Genomic DNA, 23,752 nt, shown 5'->3' on the forward strand with positions numbered 1-23,752 from the left:
GGGGAGAAGGAGAGGGCAGGAGGAAGAGGAGCTGAGAGCACCGAGGGGAGAGGAGGAGCATGGGCGCAGACTGAACTCTAAGAACAGGCTGACTTTTGAGTCAGATGTCAATGCAAATTGTGATTTATCTGTAAAGGTATAGGAATAGGGATCGGGTACGGCTAGCATCTATAGCCATGCTTTTTTTCCTGTTAGAGAGCTGCTTTATCGATATTCTGGATCTCTCGAGCCAGAATTCTGGAGTTAGGGTGACCGCATGTCACTGTCTGTTTACTTTTCAGGCTTCCTCTGACTTTATTAACAAACATTTGAAGTTCCTCAAGTGCAATATGCTGTGCTTTTAACCGCAGTAAAAAAATCCTTCTGCAAAATACATTTGAAGATATTCTGAGTAATGTAAAGCTGATATGTGGGGCTGGCAGCGAGCGAGGCGCTGGCTCGGCCTGCGCGGGCCGGCCCGCTGGAGCGCTTCACAGCCCCTCTCGGGGAACGAACCGTGCTTCACCACAGCGCTGTCACCCACCGGGAACCGGGGAACGGTGATATCTGCTTCTAACCTGATAATTCCACTTGCAAACGGGAATTTCTTTAACATAAATGGCATTTGCTTCCCCACACCAGCAGGCCTGGTCTGTTCCCTGTCAGCTCAAGGGAAGCTTTGCAGAGCTGAGCTGCTTTACTTTCCTTTTGAGAACGAAAGTAGCACTGCTGTCAGAAGATTAAGTTGTTGGTGTGTATCAGGTGATGGGAAAAATTACTCTGAAACTGCAAATGGCCTGACATGCATTTATGTTTATATACTTGGGAGCTGCAAATGTTGATTTGCTGTCTGTTTGTCTGTTTGTCATACTGATAGCTTAAAATCATGACTTGCACTCCAAATAACAGCTCCTAGGGGTAAGTAAGGCTGCTGTCACTACTCGGTTCCTCCTAAAGACTGACCAGAGCTCAGGGCTGACACATCGAGCTGCGCTTGAGGCGGATCCCTGCTCGGGGTCTGACCTACATCCCAGCTGAAAATGCGTTCAGTCTTTCCTTAATTTGCAAGAGATACTTGTGTACATTACAAAACCATCTCACAATCTGGCAAATTAAGTTGTCTGTGGTTAGCTGCGGAATTGCAGAGATATTGCAGTGCACAGCAGCGTTGCATAACGAGCCTCCCCAGACTTCGCCTTACTCGATGAGTAACAGTAATCCTTATCTCTAGCGAGCATCAGATTCATCCCATCTTTGAGAAAAGAATTAGTATCAAATATACGATGGGCATGTTATGCCTTGTGGCTGCAATGTTTTTTCAATTAACTTCTCTGAATATACCACAATGAAAAGTGTCAGCTTTTTGCCTCAGAGGCCTATAATTAGATTAAATGAATACAGTTAATTATCTACTGCCTTCTTTACCCAAAACAATATGTTTCTATAAATTAAAATGCTCGTACAGGAAGGAAACTGTTGTTCATTCCAATACAATACTGTGAATATATCACAGGGTAACACAGCTTTTTGTCTGAAGCCCTTATTTTACAGGACCTAAAACAAACAACATCTGACAAATCCACAGATCTCACACTGTTCAGAGCACGTATGTTGGTGCAAGGAGGTGACACCATGAAAAGTTACAGTACTGTGGAAAAAATGCACCTTTCTCTTTCACAGATGTTCTCTATAAAATTCCTCTAGAGAGATTAAATACAGCTTTGCTTGTGTACCTGCAGCCATGCCCTCAAGGCCTGTGCTGTGTCCAGACACACAGCTGCTTTTCCCAGCAGTGTACTCCTCCTTTCAGAAAATGTATTAAAAAATACAGCCGGTCTGTAGGAAGTATTGACGATGAGCAGCTCAGTGTTCAGGCCCGATGGTGTTCTAGCCTGTGTGCCCCGAAAATCTCTGCCCGTTCTGCAGCATTACCAGATACAAACAGTTCATGACGCGTTCCCATCGTGTCCCGCCTGAGTGGGAAGTGCAGGTGTCCCAGGGGTGGGACGTCACCCCCACTCAGGTCCCCGGAGCAGAAAGCTCTTTTCGGTTTGACCCTGTTTCTGTCGGAATAGATGTCAGTAACTTAAGGCCTCACCAGAAAATTGCAGTTAAGTTCGGCAGAAGCCCTCGTTCTGGCCTGCAGTATACTCTGCATGTAAATGCGATGTGCACCCAGGGCTGGTCTTGTGTTTCATTAGGGTCAAACCCTGAAAAGCTTTTGAATACCCAGTGTTCCTGCAGGGCATCGCATTTTATTGTGGTTTGTGCTGTGCGAGTGTCTTTTCCTTTAAACGTTCATCAGCTCCGTGTATCAAAGTGCTCATTAGAATATCATTGTGTTGACAATAATCTTAATATTGCGGAGTGGAGAGGGCTGTGTTGCCATATAAATGCTGCCCGTTTCCTGCTCTCGGGGTGTAACAGGAGAAGGAAAGACCATCTTGATAGGCACTATCTGCTGAAGGAGAATTTGCACCAGGAGCTGGGAATCGACTTTAACCTTTTAGTGGCTGAACTGTGAAACACAGCTTTTCATCCTTTCTACAGAGAATGAAGCTTTTTATTTAAAATACTGATAAATACCAGTGGCCCTCCTAATTACTTCTACAAATATCAGAGAGCAGCTACAGAGGAACAAAGAAACGCAACTGGAAACATGGTTCAGTGCTCTCGTACTTCCCTGAAAAGCTGATTATACTTCTGGCTGATTCGGTTTGTTTCGGGGGGAATTTACCCCGTTTGGCAGTTCGGCTGCAGTGGTGCCGAAAAACGGCAGAAAGTGCATCTCGGGCTGAGGAAATTAACTCGGGGTCCGATGTGTCAGACCGAATTTTGCCAGCGAGCTCTAGATATTGTATGTTAGCCCCTCAGTGCCCTTTGTTCTGTGGGATTCAGAAGCGATTTTAACACTGGTTTGAACATAGAGACGTTTCGTTTATGCTTTTGCAGGTGCCTTGCCCGATGCCCTGCTTTCCCGTGTGACTTATCTCAGGATAAGCACTAAGGAAAGGTCAAGGTTATTCTAAAGTATCCAGAATAGGAGATTTCCCTTCCCCGTAGTTCCTTAAGATGAACGTCGCACAATTATAACTGATACTGTGCTGAAAGGTAATTCAAACGTTCTGGGGAAAAGTACGAAAGGACGAGCAGTAACCTTTAGCACTGTAAAACGTCCCTGGTGACTCGTACTTAGTGCTTCTCCAGAATGCAAGGAGCCATCTTACCACTCCGTGCCATGGCAGAAGTTAACTTCTCTGCAACTCGGCTCTGCAGAGCCGGACCTGGCACATCTGGCTATCAGAAATGCAGTTTACATGTAGTTTACATCCGAAGATCGTTTCCTCGCCTCTGTGACACAGAAACCAAGAACCGTGGATTCCCCCCCCTCCCCCGCCCCCCCCGCTCTCTTTCGCCTGTCTGTAATTTTCAAATGTAACAAACGGTTCTGAAAAGCTCCGGCTGGGAGACGCACCTTGCTTCCCGTTTTTAATGGAAACCTGGAGGCGAACCTGCTGCTTCGTGCCTTCTACGCGGGCTGCGCTGGGGGAAGATGCTTCTGCATCTCGGAAATCTGGGGTGGGGAGCAGAGCCCCGGCTCTGCAGCGGGAGCCCCGGCTCTGCAGCGGGAGCCCCGGGCAGCAGCCGCAGCGAGTGTCGCCAGCACCCCCGGCAGCTGCAGGTCCCTTCGCTGTACTCACTGCGGCCGAGGGGCTGCGAAGCCGTCGGGTGACACTGAGGAGGCTCCAAGTCCCGACTGCGGGGGGGCGGGAGGGGGTAAAAAAGGAAAAGAAAGAAAATTTAAAACCAAAAAGCGTGCGTTGGAAGAAACGCGGCTGCGGGGCGGGCGGCGGCGCGGGAGGCGGCGCGGCCGGGGCGCGGACGTTGCGCGGACACTGCGTGGGCCGCCCGGGGCCCTCGCGGCGGGGCCGGGACGGAGCGGCGCGGAGCCCGCGGAGGAAGCCCAATAAATACAATCAGACTGTTATTTCAGGCGCGTAAATTTAAAAATATTTGGACAGGAAGAGAAAGGGGAGAGGAACCCACGGAGACAACCTAACGGTTTCGGAGCCCCGCGCACCCCCCCGCCCGCAGGCCGCGCTCCCGGCCGCGCTCCCCGGGGCCGCCCGACCTGCCCCGCACCTCCGGCCGCCCCGACGCGCCCTCCCCGGGGCGCCCTCCGGGAGCACCGACATTTTGAGTGCGCGTGTGGCGGGCGCTGTATTGAGACTCGGTGAGAAATCTTCTTTCTCTCCCCACGCTGTTTTGTGCGCTGGTTTTTCTCCCCCCCGCCCCCCCCCGCCATACACAGTATAACAGTCCTCACAAATAAATGCAGGAGCTTTCCTCCCCTCGCTCTTTTCTAGAGAATTTCATCACTTTAGGAAACAGATAATAATTCATGGCTCTTTCTGGCCGCCCAGTGAAGTGCCAGGTACCTTTGTGGAAGATACCCTTATTATTTTTTTTAAGCTACAAAGTGGTGGTTTTTCTACATTTTTAACTCTTTCTCCTATGAACAACGCAATGGCATTTCCTACGAAGCTGATTTCTGATCCCACCATGGGATAAAGCATCGGTTTAATTCCTCTCCCCCCACTGAAAGCTGGGAAGAAAGCCTTTCCGTGTACGGTCATTTATTGCACCGGCAACGGAGCCGAGCTCACCTTCCAGCCCCTTCTGTTTTGCACTCTGCAGAGCGCAGGCAGGTTCCGGTGCCGGTCGGAGCCGGCGCCGCTCCCCCGCACCCCCAGCCCGGCCCGACCCCCGCGCTGCAGCCGCGGATCTGGCTCTGCTCGCGGCTCCAGGATCCCTTTCGGCTCCGCTCCTTTTCAAGGGGAATTCAACGGCCCCCGCCGTTGTTCCGAGGATGATTTAGAAACAAAGGTCAAGTGTAACAGCTTTGCTCATCCGTGTAACTGAAATAGGGGAGAGGGCTCTTTCCCCATAGCTGTGTTTTCACGTAGCCTGGGCAGTACGAATCCCGGTACAGCTGCATTTTATAGTCTATTGCTTCATATTTCTCTGTGCTTGCTGTATTTATTTCTATTTATACATCTCGTCTCGGTGCTATATTGTTTATTCTTGGGCTGCTGCAGGACAATCTCTGCTCCTGCCCGGAAGACTCGCTTTTCGGTTGGTTTATGTCTCAATAAAGGCTCGCAAAAACATTTCATTCCATCTCACACGCTGCAGTTTTGGGTCTTCGGGTAAATATTATTGCTGACATTGTCACAAATATGAGATTTTGTAAGACCGGACTTTTTAATGTTGCCAGACTACTGGGAAAAAATCACAAAAGCAATTTCTAAACCCCATCCGATATTGAAATCCTTTTTCGGTATAAAGACCCTACTAATGAGGCTTGATTTACGTTATTTTCCGCTCGCTCAGCAGATGTAAAGACACCTGCAGGAAAGCCCCAGCAGCGCCGCGGCACCTCTGGTCACCTGCGGACCCTGGAGGCGCCCGGGACCCACCGGCTGGTTGACTTCTCTGGTTTCCCAGGGGCCGTTTGCAGTAACTGCTCATTCCCCGGGGCAACAGAGAGTCATTTTCTTTTCCGAAGTGTCTTAACTAAGAATTTCAGTTTATAGTGATGTTTCCAATAAATGGAGCGGCTTACAGAGAAAATGCAGCAGAGAACGCAAATCGAACGTACCTTTAAAGCAGACCTAGCACCGCCGGCGACCCACCCGCTGGCGCTGTAGGCATGACCGTGCTGAACACGTCCTGGCCTTAAACGTGAACTTCTGGCACGCAATAAAAGCCGCTATTTCTGACTAGGCGGGGCATTCTCCTCGGAGAAGCAGTTGTTTCATTAAACCACTGCTTAAACTTCGGCTTAGCCTAAATAAAATGCTGATGGAGCTCAAAACGGGTCTGGGGTGAGGTTTTTTTAGTAGTACAGGTGAAAAATAAGTGAGAAAGATGAATATTACCTCTGGGTGTTCACTCCGCTGCAGCGAACGGGAGAAACCCCGGTGGCTGCGCAGGTTTCTGCTGTGTGAGAGTGCGGGGCGCACTGGAGGAGCAGAAACCTGGGAGCAGCCCCTGGGACACGAGCAGAGGGACACGGGGAGCAAAAGGGACCGGATTGGGTCGGCTCACCTCGCACCTGCGGATTGCCTCGCCCAGGTGGCCTTAGTGCTCTTTATAGCGGGTATGTCGTGGGTTATTTCTCCAGTCACGCATCCTGTGTGCCGTGCTGCTTGGGTTAATGATCCCTAGATCCCTTGTGAACAAAAACTGATAACAAAAGCGCGCAAAACTTCATGTTTCACAGAGGTTTTTAATCAGAGAACACAGCAGTGTGACAGAGCGTATAGCAAATGTGACAGATTTTCAGCAAATTACTTTTTACTTGAAAACGGTGGTAACTGATATTGTGGGGCTATTTTTTTTAAGTTAAAATCTAAAATAATGTACACCCCCTCCTCTTTTGAATATTGTTTTAAGTACTTCTCGTTTTGCATTGATTTAAAACGTTCTATTTTGCCCAATCGAACTTTAGACTATCCTGAAAAGCCCTTCAAACCGCCTGCCCGTCCAACACCTCATATTAACGCTTTCCATGCAGTGCTGAGCATCCTTGTCTCCTTTTGTAGAGGTAAATGACTTTGGCTCTGATGAATACTCCGACTATATTGCAATGGAAAACTTTCAAAGGTTAAGTTGTGTTTTAGGTGCAAGCAATAACAACCTCCCGAATACCGAACGTGCTGCTTCCCAAATGTCACTGTATTCAAATATTCCTGTTGTGTGAGATGCATCTGTCATTAAAATAGTTTATTTCCAGGCGAAACGAAACAGTTGGTGGAAAGCAAATATTTCTTAAGGAGCATTTAAGCTGCACTCAGCTTACGAAGGAACCAGAAACCTCGTGGTGTTTCAGCCACCGTGTCCTCTCGCCCCTGACAATGCTGCTTGTTTCGAAACTAGAAAAAAAAGTCCTGTTCAGTGCACAGTAAACACGAACTACTAAACTGAGCTGTTTAAAACCTCTGGCAACCAAATAATACCACTTATGCAGCTTCTGGTAACTAAATTCAAAACCAGCTCGGTGAAAGTTTAAATATACAAAGGGGAAAAGTGTCATCTACATTTAGAAAGTGAGCGACCTACTTCTACAAGCTCTTGTTAGTGTCAAACGCAGCTATTTCCCGAAGCCTCTAAGCGCCATCCTCTGTCCTCAGGCCAAGCAGCCTTTGACTCCCAGCCTTGCCTGAGCACGAGGGTGCAGCTTACCCCTTAAAAGGCTGTTTTAACCCCAAACACAACTTCAGAATCTGAAGCCCGACCCAAACGGAGAAGGAGGGGGTGTGGGGGGCGATCGCGTTGAGAGGTCAGAGCAATCACAGTAACCTATTTCCTTTTCTTAGGAGTCCAGCAACATTAAGCATGTGAATATGTAGCTCTGGAATTAGTGACTTAACATGAATGGTCTAAAATAAATCGTAAAACTTGATAACTAGGTGTGAGCGCCCGACATATACACGGCTGAGTCTATGGGTAACGGTGTAAGAAAGGGCTGGGAGCGTGGGTCTAAAAATATCTCCGTGATCTAAAAATAAAACCCACCTCTGGAATTTCTTGAGATTCATACGGAAGAAAATAGATCTGCAAATTTGCAGCAAATGTTGATACAAAGGAAAGGGGAGGGCAGCGCGGCGGCGCCGCAGTGTCCAGCGGGCGGGCTCAGTCCGCGCCGGCGGGGGCGCGGCGGCCGCGCTCCAGGAGCTGCACCACGGCGTGCCGCTTGTACAGCTTGGCCAGGTCGTAGGCGGTGGCCCCGCGCACGTTCTGGTGGCCCACGCGGCACTCGGCGCGCGCCAGCAGCAGCTCCACCACCCGCGCGTGTCCCTCGCGGGCCGCCAGGTGCAGGGGCAGGTTCCCCTCGCTGTCCTGCACGTTCACGTCGGCCTGGAACTCCAGCAGCGCCTGCAGAGTGTCCGGAAACCCCTCGCGGGCCACGTCGTGCATCACGGCGAAGCCGGTACTGTCCCGCAGGTCGGGGTTCGCCCCGTGCGCCAGCAGCCGGCGGGCGATCTCGGGGTTCCCCAGCTTCATCACCTGCGGGTGCAAAGCGAGAGGTGAGTCCCGCGGGGCGGATCCTCGGCTCCCCCCGGGCCTGTCACAACAGAACAGCCCGCCATGAAACCGGCGATACACCAGCACGTCTATTTTTCATGTATTTTTCTTCCTGAACTCCGCGAACGCGCGAAAGATGTTACCGTTTCGGTGGGAACAGCTTTCTGTCCCAGAGAGGTTAATGGCTGAAATAGGCACTGCAAAATGGGGACACAATATTTTGTTTTTATAACGTGGGCTGTCTCAGTTTCTTAACACACGAAAATTAACTCTGGTTTGGTTTTATTTGCCTGAGTATTGAGAGACCTTTGCATCACTGTTTAATCTCGTTAAACATCAAATATAGGGGCTCTGCGGAACAGATATTTTACCTCAGCAACGGCAAATGTAGGATGTGTTTTTATAAGCTCTCAGGTGTTTACATTGTCTGTGCATTATCGTAAAACAAATATTTGGACTGTACCATAGCTCTGTCTGCTAAGAAAAATAAATGCTAGAAGAAATTTTTCTCCCCAATATTCGTGTTTCATGATGTCACCCAAAGAAGACAAGTTAACAGGAATGTCTCAAGGTTCCAGAAGGTTTCTTCTAAAACCAGTATATTGTGTTAGACTTTCATAATTTCACTGTAAGTAAACTATATCTTGTTGTTAAAAATATCCTCTTTTAAAAAACAACAATAATTGGATATTCTGACTGTTTCTCTCTGGAAAAAAAAAAAAAACAAAACAACAAAAAAGGCTTATTTAATTTTTCTCAATTACATCATAATACTGTCATAATTAGAGCGCAAAGCTCTCTTATTTGGGACTTAACAGCTTCCACCGATTTTCCCCAAATTCCTCATGTTTTGTTTTCCCAAAGCCTTTCAAACCCGAGCATAGTAAAGTGTAACCCCCAGCCTATGGGCAATATGTCCCTGTCCTGGAAAGTCTCATCGTAAGTGCCAAATTAAAAAAAAATATATATATATTTTCTTAAAAACGTCCACACATTGATTTGAAAATCCTGGTAAAAATAATATATATATTTGCCTAAGTGAGCATTACAGTGCATTAGATTTAGCAGAATGTACCATTTCTACAAGGGATTTGCTGAAAAATATATCCTGGTGGAAAACACCTATCAAGCTTTTTAAGAAAAGCAAGCAATTAAAACTACAATTACTACAATTAAAACTACAATTAGCGTTTGGAGTGTGAAGGAGCCCGTGTGTGCGCGGACAGAGGAGCGAGGCGCAGGAGCCGCTGGAGCAGGGACGAGGCTGCGCTGCGCCCCGGGCTCCCAGCTCGGGTGGCCGCTTCTTTCACTTCTGACCGGGGAGGGAAGCGGTGGAAAAGAAAACAAGGGCATTGTGATCTCTCTTTCCTCAGCGAAATCGGGACACTTTGGTCCCTTTTTGAGAGCCCAGGCTGTATTATTTGTGAATTCAAAACATGTATTTTGTTTAAGTGGGAGTTTTCTGTGTGCAGCCTAAGGGACTGAAGGCTTCAGTGAAAGATGCGAGGGGGAGAAAAATCACATAAAAGGTGATGCTGTTGGGACGTGGGCTACAACTGGGCAGCAAATGCCCTTTACTTTGCAAATTTTCACTCGGGGAAGGCAGGTAAAGAAGGAGAAGGCAGTAATTGAATGAGTCTGACGAAGTGCACAAGGGCAGGACATGTATCTGAGGCCTGCATAGGTACACTTCATCAGAAATAAAAAGTACAGAGCAAGACAAGCTGAGCAGTTGTTCAAACATAAATGCATAGGAAAAATAGAAATTAATTGGTATTAATATAGGAGCATTCTCTCAATTTTAATTGAGAGAGCTATTATGGAGAGATGAGCTCAGTTTTGGGGAGTGCACTGAGACTCTTTCGAGCGTGGTCACGCACCCACAGCACAGTTCGGGATGATACATATTGAAAATAAGCCGACAAATTCTCCTGTTTTGATTTTTGTTGTGGTTCATTAGCTCAGTTATGATTAGGCAGCGATAAGAAGCATTGTTAGGACACGGATGTGTGTTTAGTATAGGTGGATGCTATGTCATTGTGACAAATATCCCTTAATTTAGGATACAGGCAGTTAGCTGCTTTTAGAAAAAAAAAAAAAAAACAAACGTACATTACTGCAGGACAAATCGGTTTCCAGCCCCATCCCGAGGACAAACCAGTTCGCTGAATGTTTCCTGCTTTCTTAAAGAAGTTAGTTTGTATAAGCTTTTAATTTAAATCCTTTCACTCTCTTAAAAGTTGCTGCAAGTGCCTGCTCTGCCATGCTATGCCCTATTTAGGTTCTAGCAGGACGGAGACGAACTCACGGATCTCCAGCTTCAGCGAAATTGTCAAAAAAGGGTAATTCCTGCTTTTTAGCAAGAGGTGCTTGTTTTTTAGCTCTAGCATTTTGATATTAAGCCAAAAGGCTGTAAATATCTCGAGCACACTGGCAAGCTATACGCTGCTCAAATACCCAGTTTCAGAAATTATTGTAATGGTTTCGATGGCGGGGGGGAGAGGTCAACAAACGATTTTTCTAATGTATGAAATTAAAAAGATTTTAAGCTCCACTTCCACGTTTCATTGCTTACACCTTGAGTACAAATAACCACATATTATTTTCCCTCCGGATTTATAAATCATTTCTGTCACTATTTGGTAGGTATTCTCGCCATTTCGCCATCATTATCTGATATTATTGAAAGCAAAATCTTTCATCAGTTCCAATAGTTAACAGCTGGACAAGTTCCAACTCCTGCCTGCACGGCTACACACTTAAAAATGAGGACATAGCAGCCTATACGATCAGAAAGGAAACAGCCGGCGCTGGAGCCCTGCTAGCCGATCCGAAAGAGCAACATTTTAAGCCCTAATTATGAATGAAAAATCAAGTGGTTCAGCTGGAACCCTGACTCGTAGGGCCAACTCCGAACGTGCATCGAAGGTCCTCGGTTCTGAGCAGCATGCTTCCCAGTGAGAAAGGTCATTCTCACAAACAGCACATAAAGGAAAGTACCATCGACAGCAGACCCGAGGACCGAGACAAGTCACGCTTTACCAGCACATTGCAGCAAAGAAAAAATAGAGAAAGAAAAGAAGGTAAATCCTGAGCTTCAGAGAACAGCACATTTGTGTTTACAGACCTGCTATGAAACCCTGCTCACCTAAGCTGATTTCTTTTCATCTCTGCTCCTTCATTCCTTGCCTCCTCCCCACGAAGTTACAAAATAGCAGCAAACTCGTAGCCCCTCTGACATTGAGGGTGATCCCCGACTGAAAGAATGGTTTTGAACAGTTTTATTTCAAGTACGTCACTTTAGGGAGTTGGAGCCACTAAAGTTATAAAATATGGCATCCAACGAGTTTGAAAAAACACTCGAATTTCATCCACCAGCCTGTTTAAAACGTTGTCTCTTTTGGAAACCCGGGTCACCTAGGTACCAGTGATGAAACATTTTCTCCCTCTCTGGATACCAACCTGCAGCGCAGTCCTCCCAAATCCATTTTGTGCATTGACGTTTACATTCTTTTGCAACAAATTAGTGAGTTGCACTAGGTCCCCCTTGGCCGCCGCAGACGCCAGCTCGTTCCCAGAAGGCTCGGCCATTCTTTAGGGTGACTGACGATCGCAAAAAGATGAGACTTTTGGTTTTTTTTGTTTTAACCAGGCATGGCATCGGAGGCTGACAGAAGGATGGGGATGGTTAATCTTCTGGAGTAGACCTTGTAGTAAATACTAGTAAAAAACCTCCTTGCCAAAAGCCCGCCCCTAACTCACACGTGATTATTCAGCAAAACTGCAGCTCCACTTGAAAGAAGATTTCTTTGCTTCCACATATAGAGTAACTCCTATTAAAGACTTTGGCCACTTTCGAGGGGGAATAGATTAATAGCTAGGCAATATATTATATATGTTATCGGTAACATATACACGTACGCTGGAGACTCACTCAGACCTGAGATCTTTGAAGAAGACAACCCACCCTGTTCGCAGTCGGGATCTGAGACTTTAGCAGCAGCAGCTCCGAGGAAAAGTCTTCCGTAGCAGTGTGCATCCACTCCCGCTCGGGATCCCCCCTTCCATCCCACACCGCCGCCTCTAGTCCGGGCCCAGAAGGGCCGAGAAGGACGAGCCGCGCCCGCGGAGGGCAGGGCGCGCTGCCGCGGCCGCCGAGCTCGCTCCCTCGGTGCTCTCGCTCCCCGCAGCGGCTCCAGTCCCGCGGCCCCGCGCAGCCTCCGCGCAGCGGGCGGGCGCGATCCCGGCCGGCGGCGGCGGCTCCGGAGCATCCAGGAGGGCGGCGGGTCCGCGGGCCTGGCGGGCGGCTGCCCGGGAGCGGCGGGCGAGCTGCGGGCGGGGTTGCGCTGGTGCCGCCGCGGCCCCGGCCCCGGCCCGGCCGCGCTCGCAGGTCCCGGCGCGCAGTGACAGCCGCTCGCCGCCGCTTTCGACTTCGCCAAGTGAAGCTGCACTTGCCGGTCCGCGGTCGCTGCCTCCGCTCGCGACTTTGCGCTCCCCCTTTTTTAAGCATAAACAATCGCTACTTCTGTTTCCTACTGACACGAAGCCGGTTTCTCTCTCCTTTTTTTTTTCCTTCCCCCCCCCCTTTTTTTTTAACCTCATCAGCTTTTTTTGAAAAGAAAAAAAATTTGAGCGCTTTTTGAGTTGAAACACCCGCCCACATTTTAACGGCAGAGATTTAAGGAGGCGCGGCGGAGTTGCGGCTCGTCCGGGCAGGAAGGCCTGCAGCGCCGCGCGCCCGCCCCTCGCCCGGCCCCGCCGCGCAGGCCCCGCCGCCGGCCCCGCCGCCGCAGCGCGGCGCCCCGTGCCGTTCCCCTCGCCCTGCAGCCCGGGCACGGCGCTGCCCAGCCGGAACAGCCCGGGGCTTTTGGGACGAGCGCTGCTGGGGCCTAGAGGGGAAAGATGGGGGGGAATGAAAGGAAAAGGGAGGGTTCAGCGCCCGGAGCCGCCGCGCCCCTGCGGGAGGACCGCGGTGCGGGGGGGCTCCGGGGCTGGCAGGGCGGCCTCCTGCCGCGGCTCTGCCCGGCGCTTCTCCCCGGGCGGTCTCCACCTGCCAGCCGAGGGGGGCGAACCCGAGCCCTGACCCGGACCCGGTCCCAGCCCTGGTCCCGGTCCCGCCACCCTCACTCGACACCCCAGGGGGCAGCGGGTCCAGGGCCGGGGTCTACCCTGGCAGCGACGCGGGCTCCTCTCCCTAAGGACAAGGTCAAGGATGAAGGATCAATGTCAAGTTATCTTAACGGTGGAAGGCGACCGTCCACGGCAGCACTCCCTGCTCTCCGCGCTTCTGGTGTTTTTGATTGATCTGAAAGTGCCATTTTGAGGGGGAAAGCACCCAGGCACCGAGAAGACGTGAGGGCTTCGCTTTTCCTCCCACAAGGGCGAAGAAGTGACGCTGGTACAGTACGGAGATTTCATTGCCATTATGACTAACAGCATTTAATGTCTCAAAACTGCTTTAATGGCCGGATTGCTTTAAATTTCAGGGACCCTCGGAAGGCTGAATTCTGCCAAGGCGAACTCTTGGAGAGGTAAGATGCAATGTCATGGCTCCCAGATAAGCTTATGAGACCTATCGGTCGCAGAGGAAATCGGCTCGTCTGTTTTGTGCGTGGACGCTCCGAGAAAGTGAATTTGAATGTAAACACGCGTGAGGCAGCAGCTGGGGGGGTGGTGCGTTAGTGAGGGAACCTGCCTGGCAGAAGCAGCAGCTCCTCCAGCGCGGCCCGCGGGGGGACCGCGCCGGACCCGGCCCGGCGGAGCTGCCCGGGGCCGACTCACAGCCCCCGCCGCCCGAGATGGACCCGGTTTGACAGGGACCTGCGACCCGGGGAGCTGAAGGAAGTCAGGGTGCCTTCTGCATCTGGCTCTCCTTACAGCTTCGGTTGCTTCGTGCTTCGCGACTACATTTTCCCACTCTGAGTCTCCCACCCACGCTTGTTTGTGAAAATGCGAATGTGACAAGTAATGAACCGCTTACACACGGAGCAGGGAAAGCGGCTGTGCTGAATTTAACAACTGACCCCCACTTACGCTCCCACTAAAGGGGGGAAAAAGCGTGTGTTTTTAGGGGCCTCTTTGGGATAATTCTCGGCCAGAACTAATAGTGCTAACTTTTTTGTGAACGAAAATATGAATTATAATTTCCCTCAAAGGTAACTCTAGACATGTATATATATAAATAGCATCAATGTATTCAAATATAGTGCTTTTCTGCATAAGGAAGGAATTTATATGCAAAACCTAGAGTATTCAGTCAGGTGGCTTATAAGTAACTTATTTCATGGCTAATCAGTGCTTAAAAATCCACAGGCTCTGGTGGTGCTACCTGTCGCTAACTTACTCCAAATTAGACCTGCAAGTCTTACAACAGTCTCCTATTGTTGTTTGGGTTTTTTTTTTGTTGTTTGCAATTCCGAATAAGCCCCTATCTTCTGCTCATCACACCCCATAATAAAATAAAGTGTAGCAGGGCTGCTGCAGGCCTCATGCAAGTAAAGCTGTCTGGCCAGAAAATGCCATCGAACCTCCTTCATGGTGAGGGTCTGACAAACATCTTTGCAGAAAGCAGCACGTTAATCCTGATAATTTCCTCTCAAGGATTATAAAGATGCTTCTAAACCAGAAAGTGTTGCCCCAGTCGGTCCCAAAATCGGCAGCAAAAGCACGGATACCGGCCCGAGCATTGCAAGGAGTGACATAAGCTGCTCCCTAAGTTGCCTGACACTCGTCGGAGGAAAAAACCGCCTCGAGTGGCTGGGAGGGAGGGGTTGTGAGAAGCAGAATAGAAACTTTCGCTGTGACTTGGACGTGAACTTCCCGCACGTGCAGCTTTTCACCTTTTCTTCACGTTCTGGATCAAATCCTTCCTGTTTTGATCTAATATAGATATAACTATTTAAAATATGACTGTAATAGACGCGAACGCCGTGTAACTAATCTTGACAACATACCTATAGCTCCAGTTTGTGCCAGGAACTAATTGGCTCTAATCCAACTGCTAAAACTCGCTTTTCAGCCTTTATTGTAGTTACTCTCTAGTAATATGTGGGTGGATTTGTTTGTAATTCAGCATAGTCTGTCCCTGGCATCGCACCACACCTCGTACCTGCTGCAGAACTGTCTGTAACAGCACACTGGTAAAAAAACAAAAGGTAAGTGTGAGGGCAATTACTTTATCATCCCTCCGCTCGGGGCTGGGGAGCAGGGATGGTTAAGCTAGCGTCAGCGGGCAACAAAAACCTCTTGGCAAAGCCTGCCAACATGAACTGGAGCAGGAACGCGATAAAATATAATATTCAGCTTCTCTGACAACCCGACTTCGCATCGCAAGTGGCTTTTCAGTGTGACCCGAGCCCACCCGGAGACCCCGAACGCCCCCGGCGCCGCCCAGCAGCGACGGCCAGCGGGTTTTAACCGATTCCCCGCAGTATTTTCCTCGGGAACGCGGACTCTCCGGAAGGCACAGTTTAACATTTCATACGTCCCCGTCCCCAGGCAGCGCTGTCTGTCTGTCTGTCCCCTCCGAGGGACCCACCGCGGGGGGCCGTCGTGCTGTGCGAGCAGGGAGCACAGAGTCAGGAAAACTCCTGTAAACCCCTCACGGATGGAAGAGAAAACCAATGAAGAACTGTGTAACCTAAAAAAAAGGCAAAATAATTTGATTGAAAGATGTGGCTTTATTAGCTGTCACTAATAAGAAAGGTGCTTGATGTGACTGTGACCTTGGCAGCTGTGACACCCATGTGAAGAGCAGAGTAAAACATGATGGGCTAATTAGCAAATTGGTGCTTGAACGCGTATTTGTGTTGACTGTCAGTGCTAAGGGGGCATTAATTGCAGTCACATTTGCATTATGTAAAAAAACCCGATTTATCTGTGGTATATAGTGCAATTGCACCTCACAGCGCCGGAGCGAGGGCCGCTGCGCACATCGGTCTGTCGGTCAGAACCCGTGAAAAATGCTTTTGCTCATTTTGAGAGAAGCACGAAGGCGGAGAAGAATCCCCGTGTCCCCGCCGCGGGGCGGGCGGGTCCCCCGCCGGCAGCGAGGGCCGGGCCGCCGCGGTCCGCCCGCTCCGCCGTCCCGGGGCCGCGGCCGGAAGCCCCGCTCCGCAGGAGGAGGCAGAGCCGCCCTCCGGCCGCCCTTGGTTCCCCTGCCCGCCTCCGGTCGGCGGGCCCAGCCGGAGTCGCGCCGGCCCGTTAGGCCGCAGCCGGTGGCGGAGCCCGGCCGGGCCGCCCTGCGCCGCCGGGCCCGGGGAGCCGCCACCTGCCGCCGACAAGGGGAAGGGTGGTTACCCCCGGGGCGGCGCCGCGCCCGGACGAGCCGAGCGGGGGACCGGCGCTGCGCCGGCCGCTCGGAGGGGCCGCTGCCCCGCTCCCGGAGCGCGCGCGGGAGTCCCCGCAGGGCCGCGCGCCCTCGGCCGCGCGCCCCCTGGCGCGAGCACCTTCCGCCGGGCGGCCGCGCGGGCTCCTGGCGCGCGCCCCTCCGTTCCCGGCGGGGCCGGTGACCGATCGGGGGGGGAACCGGGGCGGCCCAGCGGCCGCGAGCACCGCGCGCCGCCCAACAGGCCCCGCCCCCTTCCCCGGCTTCGCCAGCGCTTGACAGGAGCGTGGTCACGTGCCGGCCGCAAAGCGCCTCTTTGCGACCTCAATGACAGGCAAAATGTGCGACAGGCGCTGTGCGGGCCGGGAGGGAGCGCCGCCTCCTCCCCCCCGGGCCAGCGGCTGAGGCAGCGCTGCCCGCTCCGGCCGGCCCGCTCCCCGCTCCGCTCCTCCGCCCCTCCGCCGAGCCGCCAGGCGGGGCAGCCCGGGCCGCCGCGGGAGCTGAGGGGAGCCCGGCGCCTCCATGAGCTCCTAGCGCCCACCCTGCCCCGTCCTCGCCGGCGGCAGCTCCAGGTGCGCGGGTCCGAGCAGCGCCGGGACACCGCTGGCTGCAATGGCGTCCAACATGGACCGAGAGATGATACTGGCTGATTTCCAGGTAAATTTCAAGCCGCCGCCGCCGCCCAGCCGTGGCCTCTCGCTGCTTTTCTCTTTCTCCTTGTCGCTGTGCTGCTCGTTCTTTGTGGAAGGGCCGGGCCGGGGGTGTGAGCCCCGCTCTCCAAAGCCTCCGCTCTTTTTCTTTCTTTTTGTTTGGTCAGAATGGGGAACGTGTGCCCTCCTCTCCCAAGGTGCGTGAACAAAATGTTTTCTTTAACTTAGAGAGTTTCAGTTTTTAACTTTAAAAAAAAAGAAGCAGGCGTTTTCCTCCACTTTGCTTGTTCCACCCTCTCCAAGCGGCCAGGCCCGGGCAGCTGTGAGCCAGCTCGCCTGGGAGAGGCAATGCAGGGAGGATACAAAACTCATCACTCCTCATGATTTGTCACAGTGTGTGTGATGAATCACTTGCTGGTACTACAGATTAATGCTGAACAGAGGTGTTTCCATTGTAACACCGACACTGACTTCATGGTTGCCTCGGCTAATGACTGTTTTAATGACGGTAATACTCTTCCCATCCTGTTCCAAACAACAACATATTTGTGTAGAAAGGAAGAATATACCTTTAAAAGTTGTTTGTTACCTTCCCTTCTCCCTACAAAAGGGTTGTAATTTGATTTCAAACTCTTAAATCTTATTCCCAGCATAAAGTCTTTCTCTAAATAAAGCTGATGATTATTATGTGTCCAGGAGCTTGGTTAATCTCTTCATTATATTGCTTCTTAATATTGCTTGTTTTTGTATTGTTTTTCTAAGAACAAGTAAACAAAGTGGAAGATAGCTGCATTTGAAATAGTGTGGAGAGCCAAAAGCAGCTTAGAGGGGTGTCAGATTGTATTTGAATATATCTTTTTGATATTTACTTTTGAATCAGTCTTTTTTTGAAGCTTTGTCTGTTTGCAGTGCTGGTTACGTGGATAGGCTCCTGGATATTGTTGGATTAAGTTGTAAAACTGCTGCCTGTGTGTACAACTTCTTAAAAGACTATTTATCAGCTGTTAGCTGTGTAACTCTTATTTAGCTTTAAAAAAGAGTCACTCTGTGTGTGTGTTTAACAAAAGTATTTCTTTGGCATTACAGGTAGGGAGACTGTAGTGTACATTGTGTAACTCCTCTTTTGCAAAAGGTGTCTCATATCTCACTGACGTAACATGTGGAGTTCCCAATTGATAACAGGGAAGTATTTTCCCTTTCTGTAACTGAGTATCTTACACTCATATTTATTAAAATGTTTAACAAATGTTTCTATAATGATCCTTTATTTGTTGTGCTTGGAGATACTTTTGTGTGTGTAAGGAGTGACATTTCAATCCTAAGGCTGCAGTTTCGAAGGCTTTTTTCCAGTAACAGTACACTCTGTAAAAGGAAGTTGGGACCTCAATTCTGCACTCATGCTAGTGGAGGCAGACTCTAATGGAATTCATCATTATTAGCTGAAACAGGTTTACATTCAGGAATCCCAGACCATGGTTAAGTTAGTGGCTGGTGAATCTAATTTTAAATCTGTGTCCACTTTCTGACTTTTTAGTGTCAATGCTATATTGCAGTTTGGCAGTATTTTTCTGCTTGGGTTTTGAAACCAATTAATAAAGGTATAAAAGCAACTGCCGTGTTTGTACCATTAAGACAAGTAAGTATTGCAAACTTGCAGATGGGTGGCAGGGTCACAGAGACCAGTTGTAGATCAAGGATGACATAATGTCTCTGAACCTAGGAGCCGGGACATATTTTATCATACACCACCACTTACTTAAAAAAAATCTTGAACTTTATCCTCATGTATTTCAGCAAAAAACTTTGGTTTTCTGTTTCATCCTTTTTTCTTTTTAAGCATCCACCTGACTCTGAAACACTGATCTGTCAATTGTCATGCTATTAAAGCTTCAGATTAGTAAAGGACAGTGTCACTCATTATTAGGCCTGGTGTCTTTGGGCTGTTACAAAATGGTAAAGGATTTTGGGCATTTTAAATACTTGATGGAATTTACAACTCATTCACTAAGGCTTCAAAATGGAAAATAAAACATTATGTGCAAAGTAATTCTACATGATTTTCCCTGATATATTTTCTGTACCTTTTAATTAATAAATATGTTTCTCAGAGTTCTGCTGCCATCTTCCATGTGTGTGTGAGGCATCCTGTTGAAGAATGTTGTGTGCACTGGATATTTTGAAAGCAGTTCTTTGTGCTTTTGTTCAGCGAATTTTTGCTGATTTACATTGGGAGGGAGGCTTCCATCACCATTTCAGTCTTGCCTTTCCCAAGTTACTTTTAAGAGGGATAGAGTAGTGGTCTTTGAACTTTTAAAACTTGAAAGTGTTTTCCCTCCTTATTAAAAAAAATTCAGTGAAGTCATAATTATAGTGAAGTTTGATGCTTTTGTGAAGCTTTCATGGACTTATTTGATAATGGAATTTTAGAATGATTGGAGTTGGAAGGGACCTTAAAGATCATCTCATTCCAACCCCACTTCTAACACCTTCCACTCGCCCAGGTCGCTCATTGCCCCGTCCAGCGGCCGCGAGCAGTCCCGGGGCTGGGGCATCCGCAGCTGCTCCGGGCAGCCCTTCCAGGCCGCGCCGCTTTCAAAGCCATTAGGGATTCTGACATCGATTTCAACTCGAACGGGACCTCATATTGCATTTGGGTTTTCCTTTTAGCTCTAATTGTTGTAACAGGCTATTCTGCATTCTGAGGTACTAAAAAGAAAATATTTTGTGAGTATACATACAAACATTGAATAGTTTATAAAATATTTTAACTATAAGTATTTTGATAGATGACTTACTTTGTTTTACTCTAAAGTTTCAAAACAATTTAAGCCTGTTCTGTGTGATTTATAATGATTTTCTTTCCCTCTCATTTTTAAATGAGGTTACTGTATGCTGCAGAGGGAGTACAAAGTACGTATTCACGCATGTGGGCTGCATAAGCAACCTGTCTAACTTTTCCTTCTTCCGTCCTCACTTAGGAAGGATTATGCAGAAGGTTGGCTTTGTACGTGAGTAGTCTGATTGTTTGCAGGGGAAGTAGCTGAAGTAGTGGAGTTAAGTGCACAAACAAGTTTTAGCTGTTTTACTAATTGCAATTACAGAATTTCTCCACAAAGTGTCATTGGCATATAGGAAAAACTCCACAGGTAAAAGCCCAACAGCTTGTGTTTGTAGCATAATTTCTTTAAAGAGGTACCTACATGTGAGATAAGAGTGATGCTGTAACATACCTCACATACTGGGGGAAATAAGGGCTTATAATTTCTACCAATCTTTGTTAACATCTTTGTTCTTCTTTTGTTCTTGTGTTTAACTGCAGAATGTTCTTCCATCCCCAGAGGGATACTCACATGATACAAATATGGTCTATGCGGTTCGGGGTTTGAAGAGAATTGCTCTCACAGTGTATTGGTCCACTTTTCATTGTAAAGAAAATAGATTTATTAAAAAAAAAATTAAATTGAAAACTTTATTTGCACTGAAGTCGGTCAAATTGGCACAGTTAAAGTGTCCAGAAATGAAACCGAGTCTTTGAGTATTGACAGAAGTGTCAGACGTTGATGTTTTTGTATCCTACCACCTTTACTCTTGGTTTTGCAGCTTCACTTAGGATGAGGACTAAAATTAGCACTGGTATCTTTTTGTCATTGTAGGTTATGTCCACCTCTAGGACTACTTTATTCATGCGCTGTGATTGTCCTCACAGCAGTTCTAGAGCGGGCCTAGGGCCTGGATTATTGTGGGAGTCGCCAGCTCCTGGGTGACCACATATTACAAGAATATCTGGCACGTGGATGCTCAGAAGGGAATTTTTCATGGAAATCACATTTTCCATTGATTGAGTAAATAAGTAGCTCGAGATTCAGTCTGGGTGGGAAGACTGGAGTGGAACGGCAAAACTCCAAGTCCTTGCTTTTATCGAAACAACAGAGAGCTAGTATTTTTCTTCTCCCTTCTGCCTTTCGTCTGTGTTCATTGTGAAACAAAGTTGTGTGGATTTTTTAATTTTATTTTAACTGAGTAACAGACTGCTTTGGTATGATTCATACGTGTATATCAAAACATGTTTTTTCAAACTTCACTTTTGCGCCAATCTTTTCCATAAAAACAGAGGTTTTTGGGAGGAGCAAGGGGGAATTGGGAAGGAAGAACCTTCTTACCATCAGTTACAGAAAGGTGAGAAAACATGCTAGATAATCGTGTTTCAAGTTATGACATTGACCATGACATTGATACATCAACTTATTAGTTCTTAATTTTTTTTGAGATTTAACCATAGTTAAAACTACTAGTTTCCTTCTGGAATGGGGATTATTAAAGAAACAGAGTGCTGTTAAATAGCTGACAAGATATATTTTCATTTATTTTTATTGGCAGTTATAAAAACCATCTGTCTGCTTCAGCCCCGTACAAGTTTATCTCTGTTATGCACACTGTTTTCACTATCTAACAGTCTACGTGCAGAATTTACATGTGTATTAATTTTGGGGGGGGATGCCAAGGGACTTTGGTTTCTTCTGTGTGTGCTGGCATGCTGGCTCAGGTTTTCTGTAACTGTGAAGTTATTGCCAGTATGAAGATCTGGTGGGTAAAAAAGGTAGGCAGATAGAGGAACGGCTTCGAGGCAGTACTCTTGATTATTGGCCTGGACTGTGACTTACGCTGGGGGCTGGGAAGAGTCTTTCAACCGGTTTCTGTACGGGTAAACTATCCACTAAGGAGTTTTGAACAAATAGCAAAGTTGAGAGGTTCTGCCCCTCTGCTCTGCCCTGGGGAGACCACACCTGGAATATTGTGTCCAGTTGTGGCCCCTCAGTTCCAGCAGGACAGGGAACTGCTGGAGAGAGTCCAGCGCAGCCACCAAGATGCTGGAGGGAGTGGAGCATCTCCCGTGTGAGGAAAGGCTGAGGGAGCTGGGGCTCTGGAGCTGGACAAGAGGAGACTGAGGGGGGACTCATTCATGGGGATCAAGATGGAAAGGGGGAGTGTCAGGAGGATGGAGCCAGGCTCTTCTGGGTGACAACCAGTGACAGGACAAGGGGCAATGGGTTCAAACTAGAACACAAGGGGTTCTCCTTAAATATGAGAAGAAACTTCTTCTCGGTGAGGGTGGCAGAGCCTGGCCCAGGCTGCCCAGGGGGGTTGTGGAGTCTCCTTCTGTGCAGACATTACAACCCGCCTGGACACCTTCCTGTGTAACCTCATCTGGGTGTTCCTGCTCCATGGGGGGATTGCACTGGATGAGCTTTCCAGGGCCCTTCAACCCCTGACATTCTGGGATTCTGGGATATCCTTAACATTGATTTTTATTTTATTTTTTTTTATTTTCTTAGTCATTAAGGCATTGGAGCAGAAAGGGCTGTTCTTGATTCCTTTGCAGACTTTCTGTCAAGTATTTGGCAATTCACTTGGAACAAAGTCCTCATCAAAACATGGGTGCTGAAGAGACTTCCAATCCAAGTTTAAGTCTTTGGAAAGTGTCCTTCAACTAATGTTTGAAGTTCGTGGAGTCCTACATTTCTGTCAGAGTCTCACTAGCGACCTGAACATCAGGTTTTGTATGTGTTCATGTTGGTCTGAGTTTAAAACCTCAGTCTTGCTCCCACCAGACCATTCTTTCGCATGGCCTCTCCGTCGAGTGTAACGCGGTGGGTGCTCCCAGAGCACGTCAGCTGGCCGGAGCTCTGCAGCTCTCTCCGTAGTAGCTTGAAGGAAATCCAGTGTTCTGCAGATCAGAAATCGGGGTTTGGATGAGACAGGCTTGGTTTTTCATCCCCTCACCTTTAGGTATCTTTAGGTAAAAGCAGACTCTGCTGAGTTCTAACAGGTGCCAAGATGCTCAGTGCTGCTTCACGTAACCTTTTTCATGGGTATAGCTTACTATATCCTTAGATAAATTTGAAATGGTTAACAAGGTTGATTTTCAGTGTAAAAAAGAGGACTCTAGGGCAATGTAGGATGTCGAAGCTCATAGCTATGTGGCCTCTGAGTTGACATTTTGACTAGAATTCCTTTTGATCCTTGTTGCTTTGTATCATGTTATAATTTTGTGCATTACACAGTCAGTAACAGCACTGGGACTGGTAGGTGCACCTCTTCGTTTGCAGCACAATTGGTTCTGTTTGCCGTAAATGGCCTTAGGGTCAAGAGACACGATAAAAGCATATGGCATGCTTAGGGTGTTTTAATTGGCTTTTTTGGATTGTCATTGTCTGCTACCAAGACCATTGCTTCTATTAATTTGATTTTGTGTGTGTCTGAAGAATCAACAGTTGACTTCTTTTTAGATACTTTTAGACTCAGCTGTAATCCCAAAGCTCACGTTCATCAGACCGAAGCTCATGTTCATCAGAACCAAGCTCGTTTGATTTTCTAGTCACCTTTCTGGCCTTTAAACAGAAGGTGAGGCGGATGCCAGGGTCACGAATAAGAAGCTGAAGTAAGAGTGATGTCCATTTAGAAACATAACTTTGATATTTCCACTGATAGCTGTCCATGGAAACACCAACTGATTTCTCCTATATAAGGACAGATAGTTAATTAGAAACACTATCTGACATATATAGAGAAGAAAGAGGATACTATGATATGTATACATTACAGTCCTGCTGTAAGAACTTAAATAATTCACCACTGGAGCAGCAATTCATCTTTAGAAAGAGGTTGCTGCTGTTCTTCTCATTCAATTAGCTTGAAAGGACTCTTC

The 23,752-nt window shown here is 48.3% G+C and overlaps 2 protein-coding genes and 1 long non-coding RNA gene across 7 annotated transcripts in view; 2 read left to right on the forward strand and 1 right to left on the reverse strand.

The window, feature by feature from the left end:
* Positions 1 to 6,262: 6,262 nt before the first annotated feature.
* CDKN2C (cyclin dependent kinase inhibitor 2C) lies at positions 6,263 to 12,676 on the reverse strand. Of its 2 annotated transcripts, none has more exons than XM_082053010.1 (2): positions 12,038 to 12,676; positions 6,263 to 8,052 (listed from the first exon to the last, which is right to left on the reverse strand). In XM_082053010.1, the coding sequence occupies exons 1-2, from the start codon at positions 12,578 to 12,580 to the stop codon at positions 7,678 to 7,680; spliced, it is 918 nt and encodes a 305-aa protein (XP_081909136.1). In that variant the 5' UTR covers positions 12,581 to 12,676; the 3' UTR covers positions 6,263 to 7,677. The 2 variants fall into 2 exon arrangements, with proteins under 2 accessions (XP_081909136.1, XP_081909137.1); XM_082053011.1 differs by lacking the exon at positions 12,038 to 12,676 and adding an exon at positions 11,533 to 12,029.
* A 98-nt stretch (positions 12,677 to 12,774) lies between these two features.
* LOC309439864 lies at positions 12,775 to 16,052 on the forward strand. Of its 3 annotated transcripts, XR_014184077.1 has the most exons (4): positions 12,775 to 13,468; positions 13,557 to 13,601; positions 15,143 to 15,224; positions 15,373 to 16,051. It is a non-coding gene; the product is annotated as an uncharacterized lncRNA (long non-coding RNA). The 3 variants fall into 3 exon arrangements; XR_014184076.1 differs by having other exon boundaries at positions 14,671 to 16,052; XR_014184078.1 differs by having other exon boundaries at positions 15,143 to 16,048.
* A 662-nt stretch (positions 16,053 to 16,714) lies between these two features.
* The window catches only part of FAF1 (Fas associated factor 1), a 154,117-nt gene continuing 147,079 nt past the window's right edge, over positions 16,715 to 23,752 (forward strand). For both annotated transcript variants that reach the window (XM_082052281.1, XM_082052282.1), the window contains exon 1: positions 16,715 to 17,053. In XM_082052281.1, coding sequence (XP_081908407.1) covers positions 17,009 to 17,053 — 45 coding nt within the window. In that variant the 5' untranslated portion in view covers positions 16,715 to 17,008. The remainder of the gene's footprint in view (positions 17,054 to 23,752) is intronic.

The sequence above is a fragment of the Streptopelia decaocto genome (genome assembly GCF_964273445.1).
Source record: "Streptopelia decaocto genome assembly, chromosome: 5".
Classification (NCBI taxonomy): Eukaryota; Metazoa; Chordata; class Aves; order Columbiformes; family Columbidae; genus Streptopelia; species Streptopelia decaocto.

What these genes read in the sequence shown, in the direction of transcription:
- CDKN2C (XM_082053010.1), bottom strand. Translation starts at nt 12,580, where the DNA reads ATGCTTAAAAAAGGGGGAGCGCAAAGTCGCGAGCGGAGGCAGCGACCG. An exon ending in AGATCCCGACTGCGAACAGG is followed by an intron (nt 8,053 to 12,037) that starts GTGGGTTGTCTT and finishes TTGCACCCGCAG; the next exon opens with GTGATGAAGCTGGGGAACCC.